The sequence below is a fragment of the Anomalospiza imberbis genome, chromosome Z (assembly GCF_031753505.1).
Source record: "Anomalospiza imberbis isolate Cuckoo-Finch-1a 21T00152 chromosome Z, ASM3175350v1, whole genome shotgun sequence".
In the NCBI taxonomy this organism is placed as follows: Eukaryota; Metazoa; Chordata; class Aves; order Passeriformes; family Viduidae; genus Anomalospiza; species Anomalospiza imberbis.
The window spans coordinates 20712965-20729493 of NC_089721.1; the positions used below are offsets into that span (position 1 = coordinate 20712965).

General features: G+C 38.4%; 1 protein-coding gene across 7 annotated transcripts in view; it reads left to right on the top strand.

The window, feature by feature from the left end:
• MAST4 (microtubule associated serine/threonine kinase family member 4) overlaps positions 1–16529 on the top strand; it is a 288832-nt gene that overhangs the window by 96888 nt on the left and 175415 nt on the right. Inside the window, exon 1 of one of the 7 annotated variants that reach the window (XM_068175829.1) lies at positions 4709–4893. The exons of 4 other annotated variants lie outside the window; for them this stretch is intronic. In XM_068175829.1, the coding sequence (XP_068031930.1) occupies positions 4757–4893 (137 nt within the window). In that variant the 5' untranslated portion in view covers positions 4709–4756. Of the gene's footprint in view, positions 1–4708; positions 4894–16529 lie in introns of those variants that run through there. 2 more of the 7 variants (XM_068175833.1, XM_068175828.1) reach the window with 2 other exon arrangements.

Sequence of the window (16529 nt, forward strand, 5' to 3'; positions counted from 1 at the left end):
CTCTCCTCAGTCTCCTCTTCTCCAGGCTGAACAGACCAAGTGACCTCAGGTACTCTGGCTTTCCCTCCAGACCCTTCACCATCTTTGTTGCTGTACTTTGGACACTCTCTAATGGCTTTTTGTCTTTTTTTATACTGCAGCACCCAGAACTGCCCCCAGCACTCGAGGTGAGGCTGCCCCAGAGCAGAGCAGAGCAGGACAATCCCCTCCGTTGCCTGGTTGTGATGCTGTCCCTGATGCCCCAAGGACACGCTTGGCCCTCCTGGCTGCCAGGGCACTGCTGGCCCATGTTCATCTTGCCATGGACCAGAACCCCAGGTCCATTACTGTGGGGCTGCTCTCCATTCAAAACCACAAAAGCAGTGTTTGCAGGAGTTTGTTTGAAACCATTGTAACTGCAACATCCAGTGGAACATGCTATGGTATACTGTAATTGTTCTCTCATCTCTAATGCGGCTTAGAAAAAGGCTGCATAAGAATTAATGTTAATAATTTCCAGGTATCTGTAGTTGTAGTTTGTCCACTTGCCTTGACTTCTGAAATGATGGCAGTTGAAATACTTTAATTTTTCTGGTAAGTTAGTTGAATAGCTTATCAGTGGACAAAAATACGATGAAAAGCTCCCTTTTTACCTGTGCTGGAAAAAAAGTCCTGTTATTTTGGGTAGCAAGTTATCAGAATATAAGGCAATTATTTAATTGCTTGTTATCTATTCTAAGCATATGAATTCTCACATTTAGGAAGAAAATAATTATTTTTAAAACTCAGTGATGGTGACTGGATGCTGTAGAGTATTTAAGGTATAGGAAATAGCCCTGATGGAGATAGATTTAGGGGCAAAGTACAAATGAGTTTTTTCATGGTGCATAATTAATATGATTTATCATGTGCTACCACCATTTGTAGTATGAGAGTGGCAGCCACACATGGGATATGTGTATGCATAAAATTAGATTTAAATTAAATCTGCATTGTAAAACTCTAGTTACATACTCAAATATAGTTTTGCATGCTTAGGTTTTATCTGGTTGATTGGCTGATTTTGGTAATTACAGTGATTTCTAAATTTTCTTGTTTTGTCAATCAGTAAAATTTTTAAAGTGAATCTGTATGATTAATGCAAAAAAGTGGCAGTTGAATGAAGATAAAAACTTACTACATTTAGGTAATTGTCCTGAAAACTATCTTCTACCATGTTTCTTTGTAGCTTTAAATAAACATGGGCTTAGGAGTATGTGTCTAAATGAATTCTGAAACATCCTTCACATTTAACGAGGTCAAATGCTTCATTTATAGGGAAGAAAAATTTTTGGCAAAATTGGAGATTGATTACTGTTGTCCTAAAATAATTTTGCCTTCCCTGATGGGGGGAAGGAAAAAAAAAAGTTTTTTTCATACACTGTGTCCTAGGATGATGTTATGATGCTTTGTATCCCCAGTTGTCTGTTCTGTTTATGCTGGGTATTATATTCTGTGCCTTCAAGGCTGGCTCTGAGAGCTAAGGCGGGGAGAAGAAGAAGCACAGATTTTGTTATCAGAGGCTGCACTCCCTCCTCCACAGTCTGCTGTAACACAGAACTCCACTGTGTTGTCTGGGCATGATGGGGCAGAACAGAGCCCTCCTTTGCTTTTAGTTAGTTTAGCTAGCTGAGGCAGTCCAAGTTTTCTCTGGACTGGTTTTCTTTCCCTGTTCTTGGATCCATTCAAACCTGCTCTGGACTGGGACCTGGGAAACACCAAGAGCTCACACTTTGTGGCCTACCAGGGCCTACCCTGGGCAGCAGCAGCCTTTCCCAGCACCAGAGGGACCGATAACAGAGATAGCACCCACTGGAGAGACTTTCTGAATTTGTCATCTCTTTAGAGCAGCAAATGAGTATTGTCATCTGGTATTGTTCATTTTGTGTGCTGGAGAGTTCTTTGCCTGTTAAATAAGCAGGTTTTTTTCCACTTCTCTCTTAGGAAATTTTCCCAAACTGGTTGTGGGGGAGGGGCTGTGTGGGTTGGCTTTCTGGGGGCGCTCTTTTGGAGGTTTTCTCTCAAATTTGCCCTAATCCAGGACAACTGTTCATGTTTTATTTTGTGGTGCATGTAGAGCTGAACTGAGTCTTTCTGCTACAAGTGATGTAAAAGAATATGTGAGGTGTTTTGCTGTATTTCGTATATATAAATATAATTATATTAAAATGTTTTAAAGAGCATGGATTCTTCTAAAACACAAATTCTTAGATACCACAATCTTACCTGCCATGGTTTTGATGGTGATTATAACTGAAATAATAATCTGAAAATAATAAAAGCCTCCAGAAAAAACTACGCTATATACATTTTTAAACATGAAGATGTACTTTCGGCAACAACTGAAGAGGCAATAGCTACAGTAATAAATTGTGAGAAAATTCAGTGGATGCTTTCCTTCTTATGTGCAAACATCTGCCTTTCAGTTCCTTCCAATACACCTTTATAAAATGCAGCACAAGCCTAGGAAAATACCACTTCTACAATTGATAGTGAATGTATTTTTCACTGGAAGATTGTTTTATACTCTTCTATTTGGGATTTATGTCATCTTCTACTGGAACGCAGTCTTCTATTTGTTTCATTCTTCTGCCTTCCAGTGTTACCTAGGTAGCTGTACCAATGACCTTCAGCATATTGCAAAATATGTTACGCTTAGAGTCTGTAGTTGGATAGTTTCTTCATGCATGTACATCTGTGCTTTGCCTGCCTATAATCCTTTCTGTAAATTGTCCTGCTGTGAAATTATAGCTTCTGTGATACTTGAGGTACTTTGTTAGGTTGTGGACTTTTTGCATCTGTGCCTGTCAGTGACACATTTCTTGATGGTACAACTTTCTTATGCTGTTGTTCCAGTAATGACCTCTGAGCTAGATGGCATGGGGTTCTTTTAATTCATACATACACAGTTAAATACACAGGCTGAAATGATGGTTGGACTTAAGCTAACTACACTTCAGTATTACTTACCTTTAAAGGCACTGATAAATTGAGCATTGGGAGATACTGTACTTCAGTGATTAAAACAAAACTTGTGCAATATCTATAAAGATTGGGTGTAAAAATGCAAACAGCCTTGCAGTGTGTCATGAGAGACAAATGGTAAGATCCTACCTCTCACCCTTGAAACTTGACAGTCTTTAGTTAGTTAATTTTTGTAGTGCTGTTACATGCTTCTTACTGGAAGCATGTAACAGCATTTAGATTGTCATTCATTTGCCTGTGTTGTTTTTGGAAACAGAAACACAGAAGAGATCCTGTGTGAGGACAACATGGATGCGAATGATTGGGATAAAGTTTGAAAGTGTTGTAAGAAGGAAGATGACATTTTGAACTGGAAAAGGGAAAACAGGAATATTGGGTTGATCCCATAGGAGATAATGTAACATTTTTTCCCTTTGTTTCAAGCAGGTGAGGAGATCTAGTCACTTTTCAGTTTGATTCTGTAAAGCAAAAAAGTTTTCACTAGAGTCAGCATGCTGCTTGAAGAGATGCTACTCTTGAAAAATGAATTCAGGAGGGATGAGTAGTGTTTGTTACAGAGGAAGGCAGGATGGTCGCATATCCCCTTCTGGCCTACAGATTTGTAAGTCTATCAGTGTATTTGATTTTCCTTGTCTCCCTCTTGTGGAACTGGAGTTTTGGTCAGTATGAGTATCTCTTTTCTTAATTAAAGTACTGCTCTAATCCTGTAACTGAAGTCTGTGATGGCTCAGTTTTAAGCCATTGACCAAATGTGATGGATTTGGAGCTGGAGACGTGGAGGGACAGGGAAGAGGAAACATGTTCATTTAATGTCACCGTGTAACTTAAATAAAAATTGACTGCTTTTTAGAATAATACAGTTGGAAGTATCAGAGAAATCTAGCTTAATAGCAGAAATTATATATTTTTTAATCGGTACAAGTGTAAAACAATAATGTTAATGCATTTCAGTCATGTGAAGAAGAGTTGAGAGCTGGGGGCAGGGAATACAGCAGCCTGTTCTTTCTCTGTTCTTCAGATAAGCTTTTACTCTCAGCGTTATCCTTTCAGCAGTCCTTCATTTTTTTTGTTCTAAATGCCTTTGCCCCTGGCAGGTTTTACTATTATGGAATGTACATGGACTACTTCTCAAAATGATGCAATATGACAGGAAATCAATATTTCTTTTTCATACTAGATTTAAGGGTGTGATTGTCATTGCCTCATCTTAGGCTGTTAATGGGTGAATAGCTAATAGTATGTTGACAGCCTTTGCGGGGGAGAAAAAAAAAAAAAATCAGTGATCTGTTTAACCAGCAGCTTGGCAGATGTGAAAACTCCCACTGCTGTTTTGCTCCTTAAAATCTGTGCTTTCAGACATAACCTTTAAGGATCTAGTACCTAGTTTTTAACGGAGACGAGTTTTCCTTCCACCAGTCGGGTCAGCTAAGCTGATGAGAGGCCCTCGGGCGACAAGCCCAAGGTCACAGCCGGACCTGCTGGCCGCGGTGCCTGCACCCTGAGACAATCCGTCCTCTCTCCGAGGGTTCTCCGCAGCCTCACATGGGAATGCAGTGGGGCGCGGCTTCTTACGCGGTGCCGTTATAGCACTACTGCAGTTCCATCCCGCAAGTTCTTCAAGGCTCTGGTGCCCCGGGTGTCCGAAAGGCAGCGGGGGCGCGGCGGGAGCGGCCGCCGGACTGCGCCCCGAAGTTGCCGCGGCGCGCACCTCGCGCGGTCACGTGCGGCGGCGGCGCCAATCGGCGCGGGCGTGATGTCAGCGCTCGGCAGCTGCGGGGATGCGGAGCGGGGTCCGGGCGGTCCGGCATGGCCAGGCGGCGCCGCGCGGCGTGAGGGCGGCCGAGCGCCGGCATGGACGAGCCGGGCATCCTGCGGAGGCGCGGGCTGCAGGTAGGGGCGGGGTGCGGCGTCGCGCCCGCGGGGCGGTCTGCGCTCCCCGCAGTTGGGAAGTTGCCCTCCTCACCTGCGGCGGGGCGCGGTGGCGGTGGGCACGGCGGCGGGGGGACACCTGTGGGCGGGCGGGGCGCGGCGGCCGGGCTGCCCGGCGCGGGGACGGGCGGCGGGCTCGTCCGCGGGGCCGGCGGTGCAGCCCGTGCTCGGACGCTTTCCGGGGAGACGGGAGCGGCGGCGGTGTGGTTCTCCCCGCCAGCCGCGCTCCGGGCCGGGCAGCGGCCGAGCATTACCGGTGGGGTGAAAGTTTGGCGGTGCTCGGAGCTCTGGGCGGCCGCGGCGCACTTCGGACGCGCCGGAGCGGGCGCGTCTTCGTTTCCCGGGCGGCTTTGGGCTGACTTTTCCGCCGGCGTCCCTAAACTCTGGAAACCCTCGTAACCCAGATAGAGTGAGGGTTATGACACAGTGTTGGTACCGTATGTTGTTTGAACCCAAGACTCGAACCATATACTCTTCTAGGATAATGCATAAGTCACTCAAATAATTAAAATGTGCATACTTACATCTGTTGGTAGAAAGGATATTAATAAAGAATATACGACTACAGCCGAATAGACGGTGTAGTTACTTTTTTAATGTTTCACCAAAATGGAGCACCACCTCAAACTACATCATTACGGCCCATTGTTCAGAAAGCCCCTTTGCTCAAGTAGCTATCAGCGATGAATGTACTTCCTTTCTTTTGTTTTCCTCCACATCTGCAATTTCAATGGAAGGAGGGTAAAGAGGAAAGTCTCCATACATTTAGGATCGTTATTCTTAAGTAATACAAACCCCCATAAAGCATTTAACATGCGCTGAACTTATACAATTCTGAACTTTTTAGTAAGATACCCTTTTTGATCAGTGCTTTCACTTGGTGGTGATCCAGTGCAGCAGTTTCTGTTAGAGGTAAAGAAGTAGAATCTGTAGTACATGTTGCTGTGTAGCGTACAAAAGTCCTGAAATTCTCTTGGGCCTTTTAAAGAATCCATTAACTTTTCTTTAACTTCTTGTATGATAACAGTTGCCTGTGGAAAGTGAGTGACTTACATAAAAAAGTAATTTTAGTCAGTCCTTATATCTTAAATATTTTCTATCAGTTGATGGCCAAATAGGAGGGGGAATCTCTGCTGCAGGTTGAGACTGCGTATGACAGCTTTTAAAGGATAAAAGTTTCAAGAGGTATATCTTCATAGTGAAATTGGATTTCCTTCTCTTAAACCTGCTCTAATCCATTTAGTAGTGTAAACCGGATTTCTTCCTCTTGAATTAAACAGCAGTCTGGTCTGATTAAGTTATAACTTAAACCTTTGTATGAAATAAATGTGTTGAGTTCTGCAGAGGTTATTTTTATTTTATTTTCTGTAACTTTAACAAAACAAATTTGAATGAATACCAAAAATATTTTACAGAACTATTTACCTAAGAGTATTGAAAGTTATATGGTGAATAATCTAAGTAGCAGAGGGGCCTATTCACACTTGCAATGCATGCAGTTTTTGAAGATGTGTACTTTATGACTGTCCTTAGGATCTGGTCCTAGAATGGAGAAAATCAGCCAGTGGTGAAAAATGTTAAAATTGACATGCTATCATTTAGAAAAAGATGGAAGGGGTAGAAGTGCTGTTTACACTGAAGTTGTATTCATTAGTCCTTTAAAGTGAATCTGTCTTCATACTGTCCTCTCGCTCCCCTTACGTTCTTCTGTTGCTTTGTTTCTGTCTTCATCTGTTGTCCATGCAGCTTGCCTAGAGATTATGATCTTGTGGGCTGGAAAGCAGGTTATATGACAAGGGATGTTTTAAGTTTTGTTAATAAATATGAAGTGTCTGAGTTGTTTACTTTGCTGACCTTTTGATTTAATAGTACATTCCAAAATAGTGACTTGGTTATTTTATAGTCATAGTATATGTTTTCACTGTAAAAAAAACCAACCCTAAATAACTCTCCGCTCCTTGTTTTCTGTAGGAGTAATCCTACATGTGTTTTGCCCCTTCTTCTTTTTCATATGTTATTGATACTCTCTTGTATAGACTATTGAGTGTATTCTGAAAGGAATAAGCAAAAAACCCCAAGAAAATAAAAAACCAAAATACCCCAAAAAACCTCCAAATGAAAAAAACAACAACCCAAACAAACAAAACCCCCCACAACAAAACACCCACCTCCCCCTCCAAATAGCAAAACAACAAATCCCCAGAAACAATGGGGGGAAAGAAAAGGAAATTTTCTGAGTTAAGACTGTTCTGAAATACCTGTGATCTTCAATATAACATCAGATAACTTCATGTAACTTTGTCAGTTCTCTTTGTTAGAAGTAGAAATGTTAAAAGCAGGTAAATGTGCTTAAAAGCTGTGTGCTTTCTTAGGTAAAGATTCATTTAAATTAAACAATGATGAATAGCATATGAGTAAATTAAAAACAAAGTCGGTATAACTGCTGGTTTTCTTTTTTCTTTGTACATAGTTCGCTTCAAAGCTTGATTTACAGGACACACAAACCATTTCCTTTTAGATGGGAACCTGATGTAGTTGTGTTTAATGCCTTGTACCATCGTGCTGCGTTTAAAAAAAAGCCAGGAAGCAGCTTGAATTGAATCTCAAAATACAAGCCTTAAGTAAATATGTAGACTTGGATAAATCTTGTTTTAGCTTGATACGTAAAAGATTTTTCTGTTGCCCAGGCTTCTGAAAGAAACTGAGCCTTTAACTGGTTGCAACCTGAATACACATACCTACTTAATCTTACTACAGCCTTTTTTCTGTGTCTAGTTGTGTGTTTGTATTCATAGAAGAATAAAGGCGTCTGAATCTGTAGTATATGCTCCTTTTCAATGAGCAGATTCTGAAGGTTTAATTGCAAAGAACAATTTTTTGGTAAGAAACATCAGGACATCAGGATAAAATTGATAATTTCTTTCAACTTCTAAGTTTTTAAAGTGCAATTTAGTATGGATTGAAATAACAATTTCTTGCAAATAAATTTGAAAAAGGCAAAACCAGCTAATTACTTCTTGCACATTATTAATTACAGTCTTAATTGCAGTCTGTTAACAGCCTATGTTTGTAGTTTGACTAAACAGCATACTTCATATTGCCTTAAAGTAACGACTGCAAACCCAGACGATAGATGGTAAAGGTAGCACATATTTGCATGGATCTCTTAAGGATATGGGAATGTGGGAGAAACCTTACTGCCAGAAGCAGCTTCATTCATGCTTCCAGTGCTGATGGAGCTTTTGCTTTGTCAGACAGAGGCTTTGGGCCTTCATTTTTCCTTTTGCTAATTTCAGTTTGCCTTTAAGTGGCCTGTAAACAGTATCTTGTAAATCTTCGGGTAATTACATGAGCTTTTTTAATTAGACTTGCAGAGAAATTGACCAACACCAGAGAAAGCAGCTGTACATGAAACATCTCAAATGTCAAAGAAAATGCTGTGTTTATTTCTTTTCTTCTCTATAGGTATATATACACTTTTTTGTTTTTTCAGTGCGGGAAAATTTTCATAAGGAATCTAATCCGTCTTTAAATTCAGGGTGACTGAAATGCATTGTTTGCAGTGATATGATTATAGTCAACATGGAAAATTACACTTGGAAATCTAATATATGCATTGATTTGAGGGAGAATGGGTATGAGGTAAAAATAATTTAATCACAAAATTCAGACTTACTGTAGAAATGTAAAGAAATTACGTTACATTACTGTAGGCAATGTAAAGGAAAATGTGGTGTAAATGGAAAGTTGCTATTTTTGTGGATTTGAGAAAATCAATTTATATCAATTCTGTATGTTTCTAGAAAAGATTGCAAGGGGCACAGTATTTATGTAGCCTTGACTACTGCTTTCTTCTATCTTCAGCACAGGAAAACAGTTATTCTTAGATAAATGTTTTGAAATGTGATACATAAATTGTCCAGACCTTTGCAAAAAGTCATACCTTACAGACTTTTCTACGTGCTTGCTTATTGGCTCAACTGGAAATTCATTTACTGAGAAATCAGAAAGAAAGGAAAGAACTTCATGGAAAAAAATTGCCTTATTCACAGCTCCTAAGCAGGTGAGATTTCTTTGGAGTAGAACATTTAATGAAAAGAATTCTTTATGAAATACTGAAAATTGATATGTAAAGTAAAAGGATTATCTTGGAAGCCACACTCTACAGGAGAGGAGAGGAAAGAGGTAGATTGTAACTGTCGCTTTTCTAAGTGCAGTTTGTGCTTGGGTATGTAATTGTTGGGTGATCTGCTGAAGAAAAAAATTATAAAAAGTTGAAGAGCATTAGTTGGAATTTGGCCTGGTATCTCTTGCAAAGTGAAGAAAAATGGGTGTAGAGGTCAGTCTTACAGATGAGGTTTTGGACGGTTTCTTAATTGTCACTGGTTTGAATACTGTGTATGTCAGTGGTCTTCTCTAGGCAAGAGAGACCTTATCCATTGTTTCTGCTGGTGTTTCTCTGTTAGTGGAAATGGTTTGACATTATCAAAGAGGAGTTGTGTAACTGTGAATCAGTTCTGATGTATCTCTCTGCCTCTCAGTGAGTGTTTGGAAGAAAATGTTTGTGGAGGGCATGGAACATGAGAAGGATTAAAAAAAAAATTGCAGTTTGCAGTGGATTCAAATTAATCAGTTAAGAAGCAGAGAGATATTACACTTCTGGTGTTGTATGGGAATAGCTGCGTGTCTGCGCACTGCATTAATACCCTGCTTAGTAGTTGTGCCCAGACCTGCCTGAAAGGGGCTACACTTGCAAACTAAACTTCTCTACATTTACTAAAACCTCAAAAATTTTGAAGCAATTGAGCTACTCAGAACTACTTATATTGTGATACTTGCTCTTTCATTTTATGAGTGTATTGCATGAGCAACATACATAGATGTAAAATGTAAAAAAAAAACCCTAAATTTTGTATAACCTTGGTAATTATTTTTTCTGGATAGAGCCATATTTATTTTTGAGTTGTTCTATACACTGTTACAGAAAACAGGGCATCTTAGGTACTAAGAGGTACCTAAAGTTAGAATAGATGATTTCTTGGTTTAAATAGTGATAGGCAGTGATAGCTGGCGTTATAAAGCAAAGGACCAGCCTTCTGAGAGAAGAGATACTGAGATAAAGAACGTATTTCCTCTCCTTCTTAGCTGTCAGTTGTGCAAGCCTAATAGAGTGTACAGTCTCTTGATCAGTTTATTCACCTCTGTTTTCCAGACATTCATGCATTGTTACATGTTTGTGAGGTCCTCTAAAACACTTTGTGTCAGACATGTTTTGCTATTATTTGAGCTGTGAAAGCTTTTCTAAAAGAGTTAATCTTTCAGATTGTGCCCCCCCCCAGATCTATGTCTTTGCTTTTCTGTATATTGTGGTCACTATATTTCAGAGTCCAATATCAGAAAAAAGAAAAGAAAGCACCATGCTGCATCTAGAGCTAAAATATTTGGCATGGGGCCAAACTTGGTGCCTGTAGCTCATATTATACTTCTTAATAATGCCTTCTGATAACTGTATCAACATTACTTGATAAACTCTGCAATATGTCACAAAGGTGATGGACTGTTTTGTATTAGGTTTGGAAGGCGAAACATAAACTTAACATTTCTTTGTGTCAAATCCTTTGGTGAGCTCAGTGGTAGAGTCTGTAATGATTTGAACTGATCTCAGTTGTGTTTTAAGGGTCATAAAATAAAGCAACTTTGGCATCTTCTGTGTACTCGTTAGCTCCTCTTTCTGAGTCACTTGGCTTATCTCCAAAATCTGCTTGTGTGGGTTTTTTTAAATTTATTTTTTTCTTTGCCTGTTTTGTTGGTAACAGTAGGAATAATAGCTGTGCGAAGGACAGTAGCTTATTGAAACAGGATTTTTTAATAAAGTTCCATGAAATATTCCATTTGGTTTAACAAATGATTTTACTTACTTTGTCACAACTAATGAAACTAGTAATTGTCTGTATTTTCTTCTCAAATTTTTTGTAAGATGCTTCCTTTGAATTTGATGCAGTTTTGATTGTGATGCTGCTTCATGTGTCATATTTCACACAATGATTTTAGATTTGCTTTAACCAACTGATAAACTATATTTGCTTTAAAAGTCAAAAGTTTTAGATTTGTTAAGTTAGCGGATTTCTCAAACTTGCCCACAGGCTTTGAGATGCCATTAATTCCTTCTATTAAATTGAGGCAATACTTGCTTCAAATTGCTTGTAACAGTACCAGTTATTCATTTGAACATTAAAATGACATAAAAATCCGTAAGTTACTACTAGGATTTCAAAGCAGAACACTCAATACCGCAGTTTCATAATTGATTTTGATCTTGTTTTTTTGGCTTTACTTTTTCCCCTATACATGTAGCACTAACTCCTGCAATGCTAACCTTATTCTCTATAGGATCCTTGCTTCATCCAATGTAAATCAGAACATCATTGTTTTCTGTCAGCAACTCATGCTTTCTGTAATCTTATTCAATTACTTTGTCTCAGTTTCTAACTTGCATTCCTCCTGGATTCCCTGTACCCCTTCATTCAAGTCCCCCTTGATTTTGGGTCTAAAGTTCAGTGCTTCTCAGTGGCATACAATAGCTGGGATTAGAGACAAAAAGGATACTTGCATTCGATGTCTGTGCCCTTGATAAAAAACAAGCTCTTCAGAGACTTTAGCAGCTAAATTCCAGGTTTTTACAGTGCATGTTTTATTTTGAGTACTTTGTCCTTTTTGAAATTCCTTTGTTTTGTGTATATATGCTTGCTTTAGTTTCATAAGGATGTTAAGTAACACTTTTATGACATCTGGTTATCCTCCCCAACCAAGACACTATTTCAATGAACATGTGCATTGAAAAATATTACAAGATGGATTATTTTTTAAGCTTTACTATCAGAATTAGGAGATCCAGTTTTAGCAGCCCAATGTAAAAAATTCCATCCTTGTCTGGGTGCTGTAAAAGAAAATGTTGCAGGTGATCAAATCTGAAGAAAATGCTTTAGTAATCAAACTTACAATCTAATTAAACTAATAGATGGTCCGTGGTTAGAAGATGGGCTTGTGGTAACTGGTAGTTACTGTTATAAAACAATACATATTTTTCTGAATTTCACTTTCAGCTGCCTGGCACCTGGAAATACTTCAGAATATCTGCCCTGTAGAATTGACTGAAGTGCATTGATATGTTTTGTTGAGATAATGTCATATCTTCTGATTGTATTTTAGCCCTAGAAAACTACAGCTTGAAGTGTGCATGTTTATGCATGTGTTTTGTGTATTTGAATATTCTTGGTATTCTCTACAGATAAATCATGTTATATCAACTACAGAAACATATCTGAAGATGTTGTTCAGCTAATGTAGATTCCTCTCCTGTCCCTCAGTGTAACTTTCTATGTGAAAAGTAAGGAAAGTGTACTAAGTTTATGAAGTGTGTGCTTTAACTTCTGAGTTATTTTCATGTGAAAAGGGTTTTTTAAGGTGTTTTACCACTTTTCTTTAAATTATGCCACTAGAAGAATATAATTTCAGTTGCTTTAAAAAAGCCTAGTGGTATGTAGCCAAGTTGTACAGATACATTAGGGTAATTCAGCAGTCAGAATTTGTGTGCAGAAGAACCTGGAAGTATTCCCCAAACTCTTACATTTTATGAATACAACACTCATGAGCACAGCTGGAAAATTTAGGTTATGAGTGGAAAATTGATTTTAGGACTTCAGTGCCCCTTGGGAACCCAACTTAATTTTTTTTTTTTTTTTGAGATTTTAGTAAATGTCGAGAAGTTCAATAAAGGAAGGAATAATATAAATGAAAAATTAGAGCAAATGTTTGTGATGAGAGTAAGCGCTACATTTCATGTTAGTCTGATTCTGTATTCATGTGATTGTCTCTTTCAGATCTTCAAGACAGAGTAGTGTATTTGTGTTTTTATATTGAAGAATATCACAGTTTATTTGGTGTAAGCAAAGTAGTGGTCATGTATGGTGTATTATTAGACTGACAATGATGAATAGAAGGCTTTAAAATACAAGCATTAATAGCATTTTCATATATGTCAGTTTTGTCATGAGTATTTGCTGCTATCTGGAAGGAACAGTTCAAAATTGTTTTAGGACAGTGTAGCCAATAGCTACAAATTTTTTGAGTTGGTTGGCAGCAAAGATTTGAGGTTGAGCATATCACATCTATGACGTGACTAGGGTCTATTACTGCATTTACATACTTTGTTTTGTGGTTGTGACAAGAGATTTAATCCTTAACAAATGTATTTGTGTGATGTAACTGCAAAGACCTCATTGCATTTGACTGATCTTCTGAAGAGATTAGTGCCTGCTAGACTGGACCAGCGTCTTGACTATTAAGTTGCTTCAATGTAATTTCTTTCTTGCTCTTAGGACTGTGCATTGCTTTACTCCTCATATTTCAGCACAGATTTTTTACATGAGTCTTTGGAATTTGTTTTATGTTGCATGCAATTTGCCTTATCAGTAATGCCAACTTTGTTTTTCTCCGTTTTGTCTTCTGGCATTCTTTTTTACATTCTCCTTATGGTCACAGCAAAATGCTAGTCTTGTCTGATTGAGATTGCAGTTCAGAACTTGAATATTTTTGAGCATTTTTGAGAAGACTTTGGAACTGATTTTGTCTGATTTTTTATGGTGTCCAGGGGTTTTAGAGTAGAATAACAAGAGAACAACCACCTTTTTTGTGTATGCATTTTGTTTTCTGCTTTTATGTTGCTGTGTATTTATTTCTGTATGCTTAGGGCTGATGTCTTTTAATGGTTTCTGTAGCACCTTATGTCTCTTGCTTTATTTTAACAGTAAGAATGGAACCTTCCAGTTAGCTTTTTAGCACTGCTGCAAAATGTAGTAGTGTATGCTTTTTGATTGCCTATTTCACCCTAAAGACACCTTCAATTATTTCAATGTATTTTCTTTCTGATGTGGAGTCTATGTGACAAATCAATACTAACCTCTTCTGATGCTGAATCCAGTAATGCTGGTCTGGCTTATAGGTTTGTGAAGTGTGTTTTCCTGTCTTCAGGCTCTCGGGAGATACATGGGGGAGATTCAGTTACTTTTAAATGGATGAGTTTCTGCAAAGGAGCTATTCTAAAAAAAAGGTCTTATTAAAACACTCATTTTTCCTGTGCATTCTCTCTAGTACCACTGAGGAAATGCAGTAATCAATGGGGATCCTGTCAAAAATTAGTTCTTGCCCCTTTCTCCTTCAAAATGGACCAGCGTTCTTTGTTCAAATGCTGTAATGATTGTCTGCGTAGAACTGGATGTGATTATGGAGAAGAGGGTAGTGCCATAACTAGGAGTGCTAATGGGAGAGTGTTGGGCACACTGATGTGTTAGACTGCCAAGCAATTTCAGCAAACATGTTAATTATGCATTTTTGTTACTCAGAATTTAACATCTGTTGCTGTGCTGCAAGAATGGGATACAGAAATTTACCTGAGATGATTTTTTCATCTGCCAGTACTTTCTGTTGCTAACAGCTTAATTGCTGCAAGATGCATTCCTGTGTTCTTTTTGGGAGATAGCTTTCAAGGGATTGTTCCAAATTGAAACTGCACGTGTGTGTTGCTTTTTATTGACATGATACATTTCCTTGGCTGTAAGGATTGTCAGTTGTGCCATCATGTGACATTATTTGTCAAATAACTGACAGTTATGACTGTTTTTTTAATTCCATAACTATGTAGAAATCTTTCTTACTTAACTATACCTTTTCTCTGCTGTGAGATGCCTGTGAAGCAGAAAGAGCTTTCCTGATCAGCCTATAAAGCTTGGCTCAGAGCCTAGTTAAGTATTACACTGAAATTCAAATTTTAGGGCAGTGAACATCAGCAAAAAATGAACATTTTAGTAGTTAAAAACTAAGCCAAACCAACGCACCCCTCCCTCCCAGTAAATCCCAAAAGATTTCACACTTGCTTCTGACAGGGAAGGACTGTGTGTTACAATTTATAACTCGGTTCTGCCCCCACACTTGGCAGGCTGACTTGCCTACTGTCTACTGCTCTGTTTTACAAAAATTAGCAATTTGAATTCAGTGTACTTTGAAGTTATGGAGACTATGATGCAGGATTATACTGCTTTGTTTGTTACCTCTTGTACCAGTACAAGGGCTCAGAGATATTTTTGGATTGTACTATATTATCGGAAGGGTAAGTTCCAAGCTTCCGAGCACCTGCTGGTCTGTCTCTGCCTAAATTGATTCTCATAGTTTTGTCATCAATCTGTTGCATTATTTGCATGTCAACTTGAGTAATTCAGCTTTTCCACACTGTATACCCTTCAAGTGTTGGTGAATTTTCAGTATCATGGCATGTAAGCAGAGTATGTTTTGCTGTCAAGTTTTGTGAATTTTTGTGGGAACAGAATGTGTACGGCCTCCCTCCCTCTCTGCACATCCCTGCTACCTCTATCTCTTATGAAATATCAAATTGTTTTAAGAAGTTGAATTAATCTTTATGAGAAAAATGCCCCCAGTGCCTGTAAAGTCTACTCTTTTCCCCTTCTTCTTAATTATGAAAAGCTGATTGACCAATCTGCACCTGTAACAGTGAAAATATGAATAATTTACCTTTTGAGTCTTCCTAGACCTTTTGTTCTTACCTTTTTCCTAGTCTCATGTTATTGCTGAAACAGGAATAGCATTTTATTATCTCTTTGGTAAGTTGAAACACAGAGAAATTTATTTGTACAAGACAGCTAGGCTACTGGTGACCTTACAGCAGATAAGACATAACCTTAGATAGAATGTAATAGAAAAAAAACCAGAGATGTCAAAATTTTATCTACTAAACACTTCAAGGATTAAGTATGAAATGATCATAATACCTGGATGGACCCAGTCTAATCACCAGTAGCTTTTACTATGCAGATATCTGATAGAGATGGCCTTGGTGTTGTTCACATATATGTTCAGCAGGTATCAAGTGCCAGGAAGCTGTGCGTAGGAAGAAATACTAATGCTGATGTAGCACGCTGACTTTCTGAATGATGTCATATAATTAATGAAAACATAACTGGCTAATATGATAGTGGTGTAGTGATGCTGTTGAAGGTTTTAGTAATGTGAAATGACTTGATTGTGTAGCCATCCCACAGTATTTACTGCTTTCTTTGCTATATCCTAAAACTGTTGAGCTATCAGAAGTTGAATGGCATTCTTTGTTGCTGATATCTTGGCTCCTTTGAGGCAAAAAAGAAAGAAAGAGAAAAATCAGACTAAACACATTCTAACACATTTTTATTCCTAATTTTCTTATTTACTTCGTCCTTTCTTATATTTTTGTGGTACCCTCACAGCTGTATTTAAATAGCCCTTCTAAATAGATGAATTATAACAGAGTAATATTTTAACACTGCAGTAGAAAAAAAGAAAAAAAGGAATCTTCAGAGCAGTTAAAAATATACAGTATAGTGGGTTGGTAATTTAATAGAACAGCTGCATCTAGTGTAAGATACTATACAACAGGAGGTAGATTGTCATGTAAAGGAATGTAACAAAAAGTTTAGATACAGTCTTAACTATGACAGCAGGTCTTGGCCATAAATTTTGCTGTAGCTATTGCTAAACTCAAAAGCCAGGAT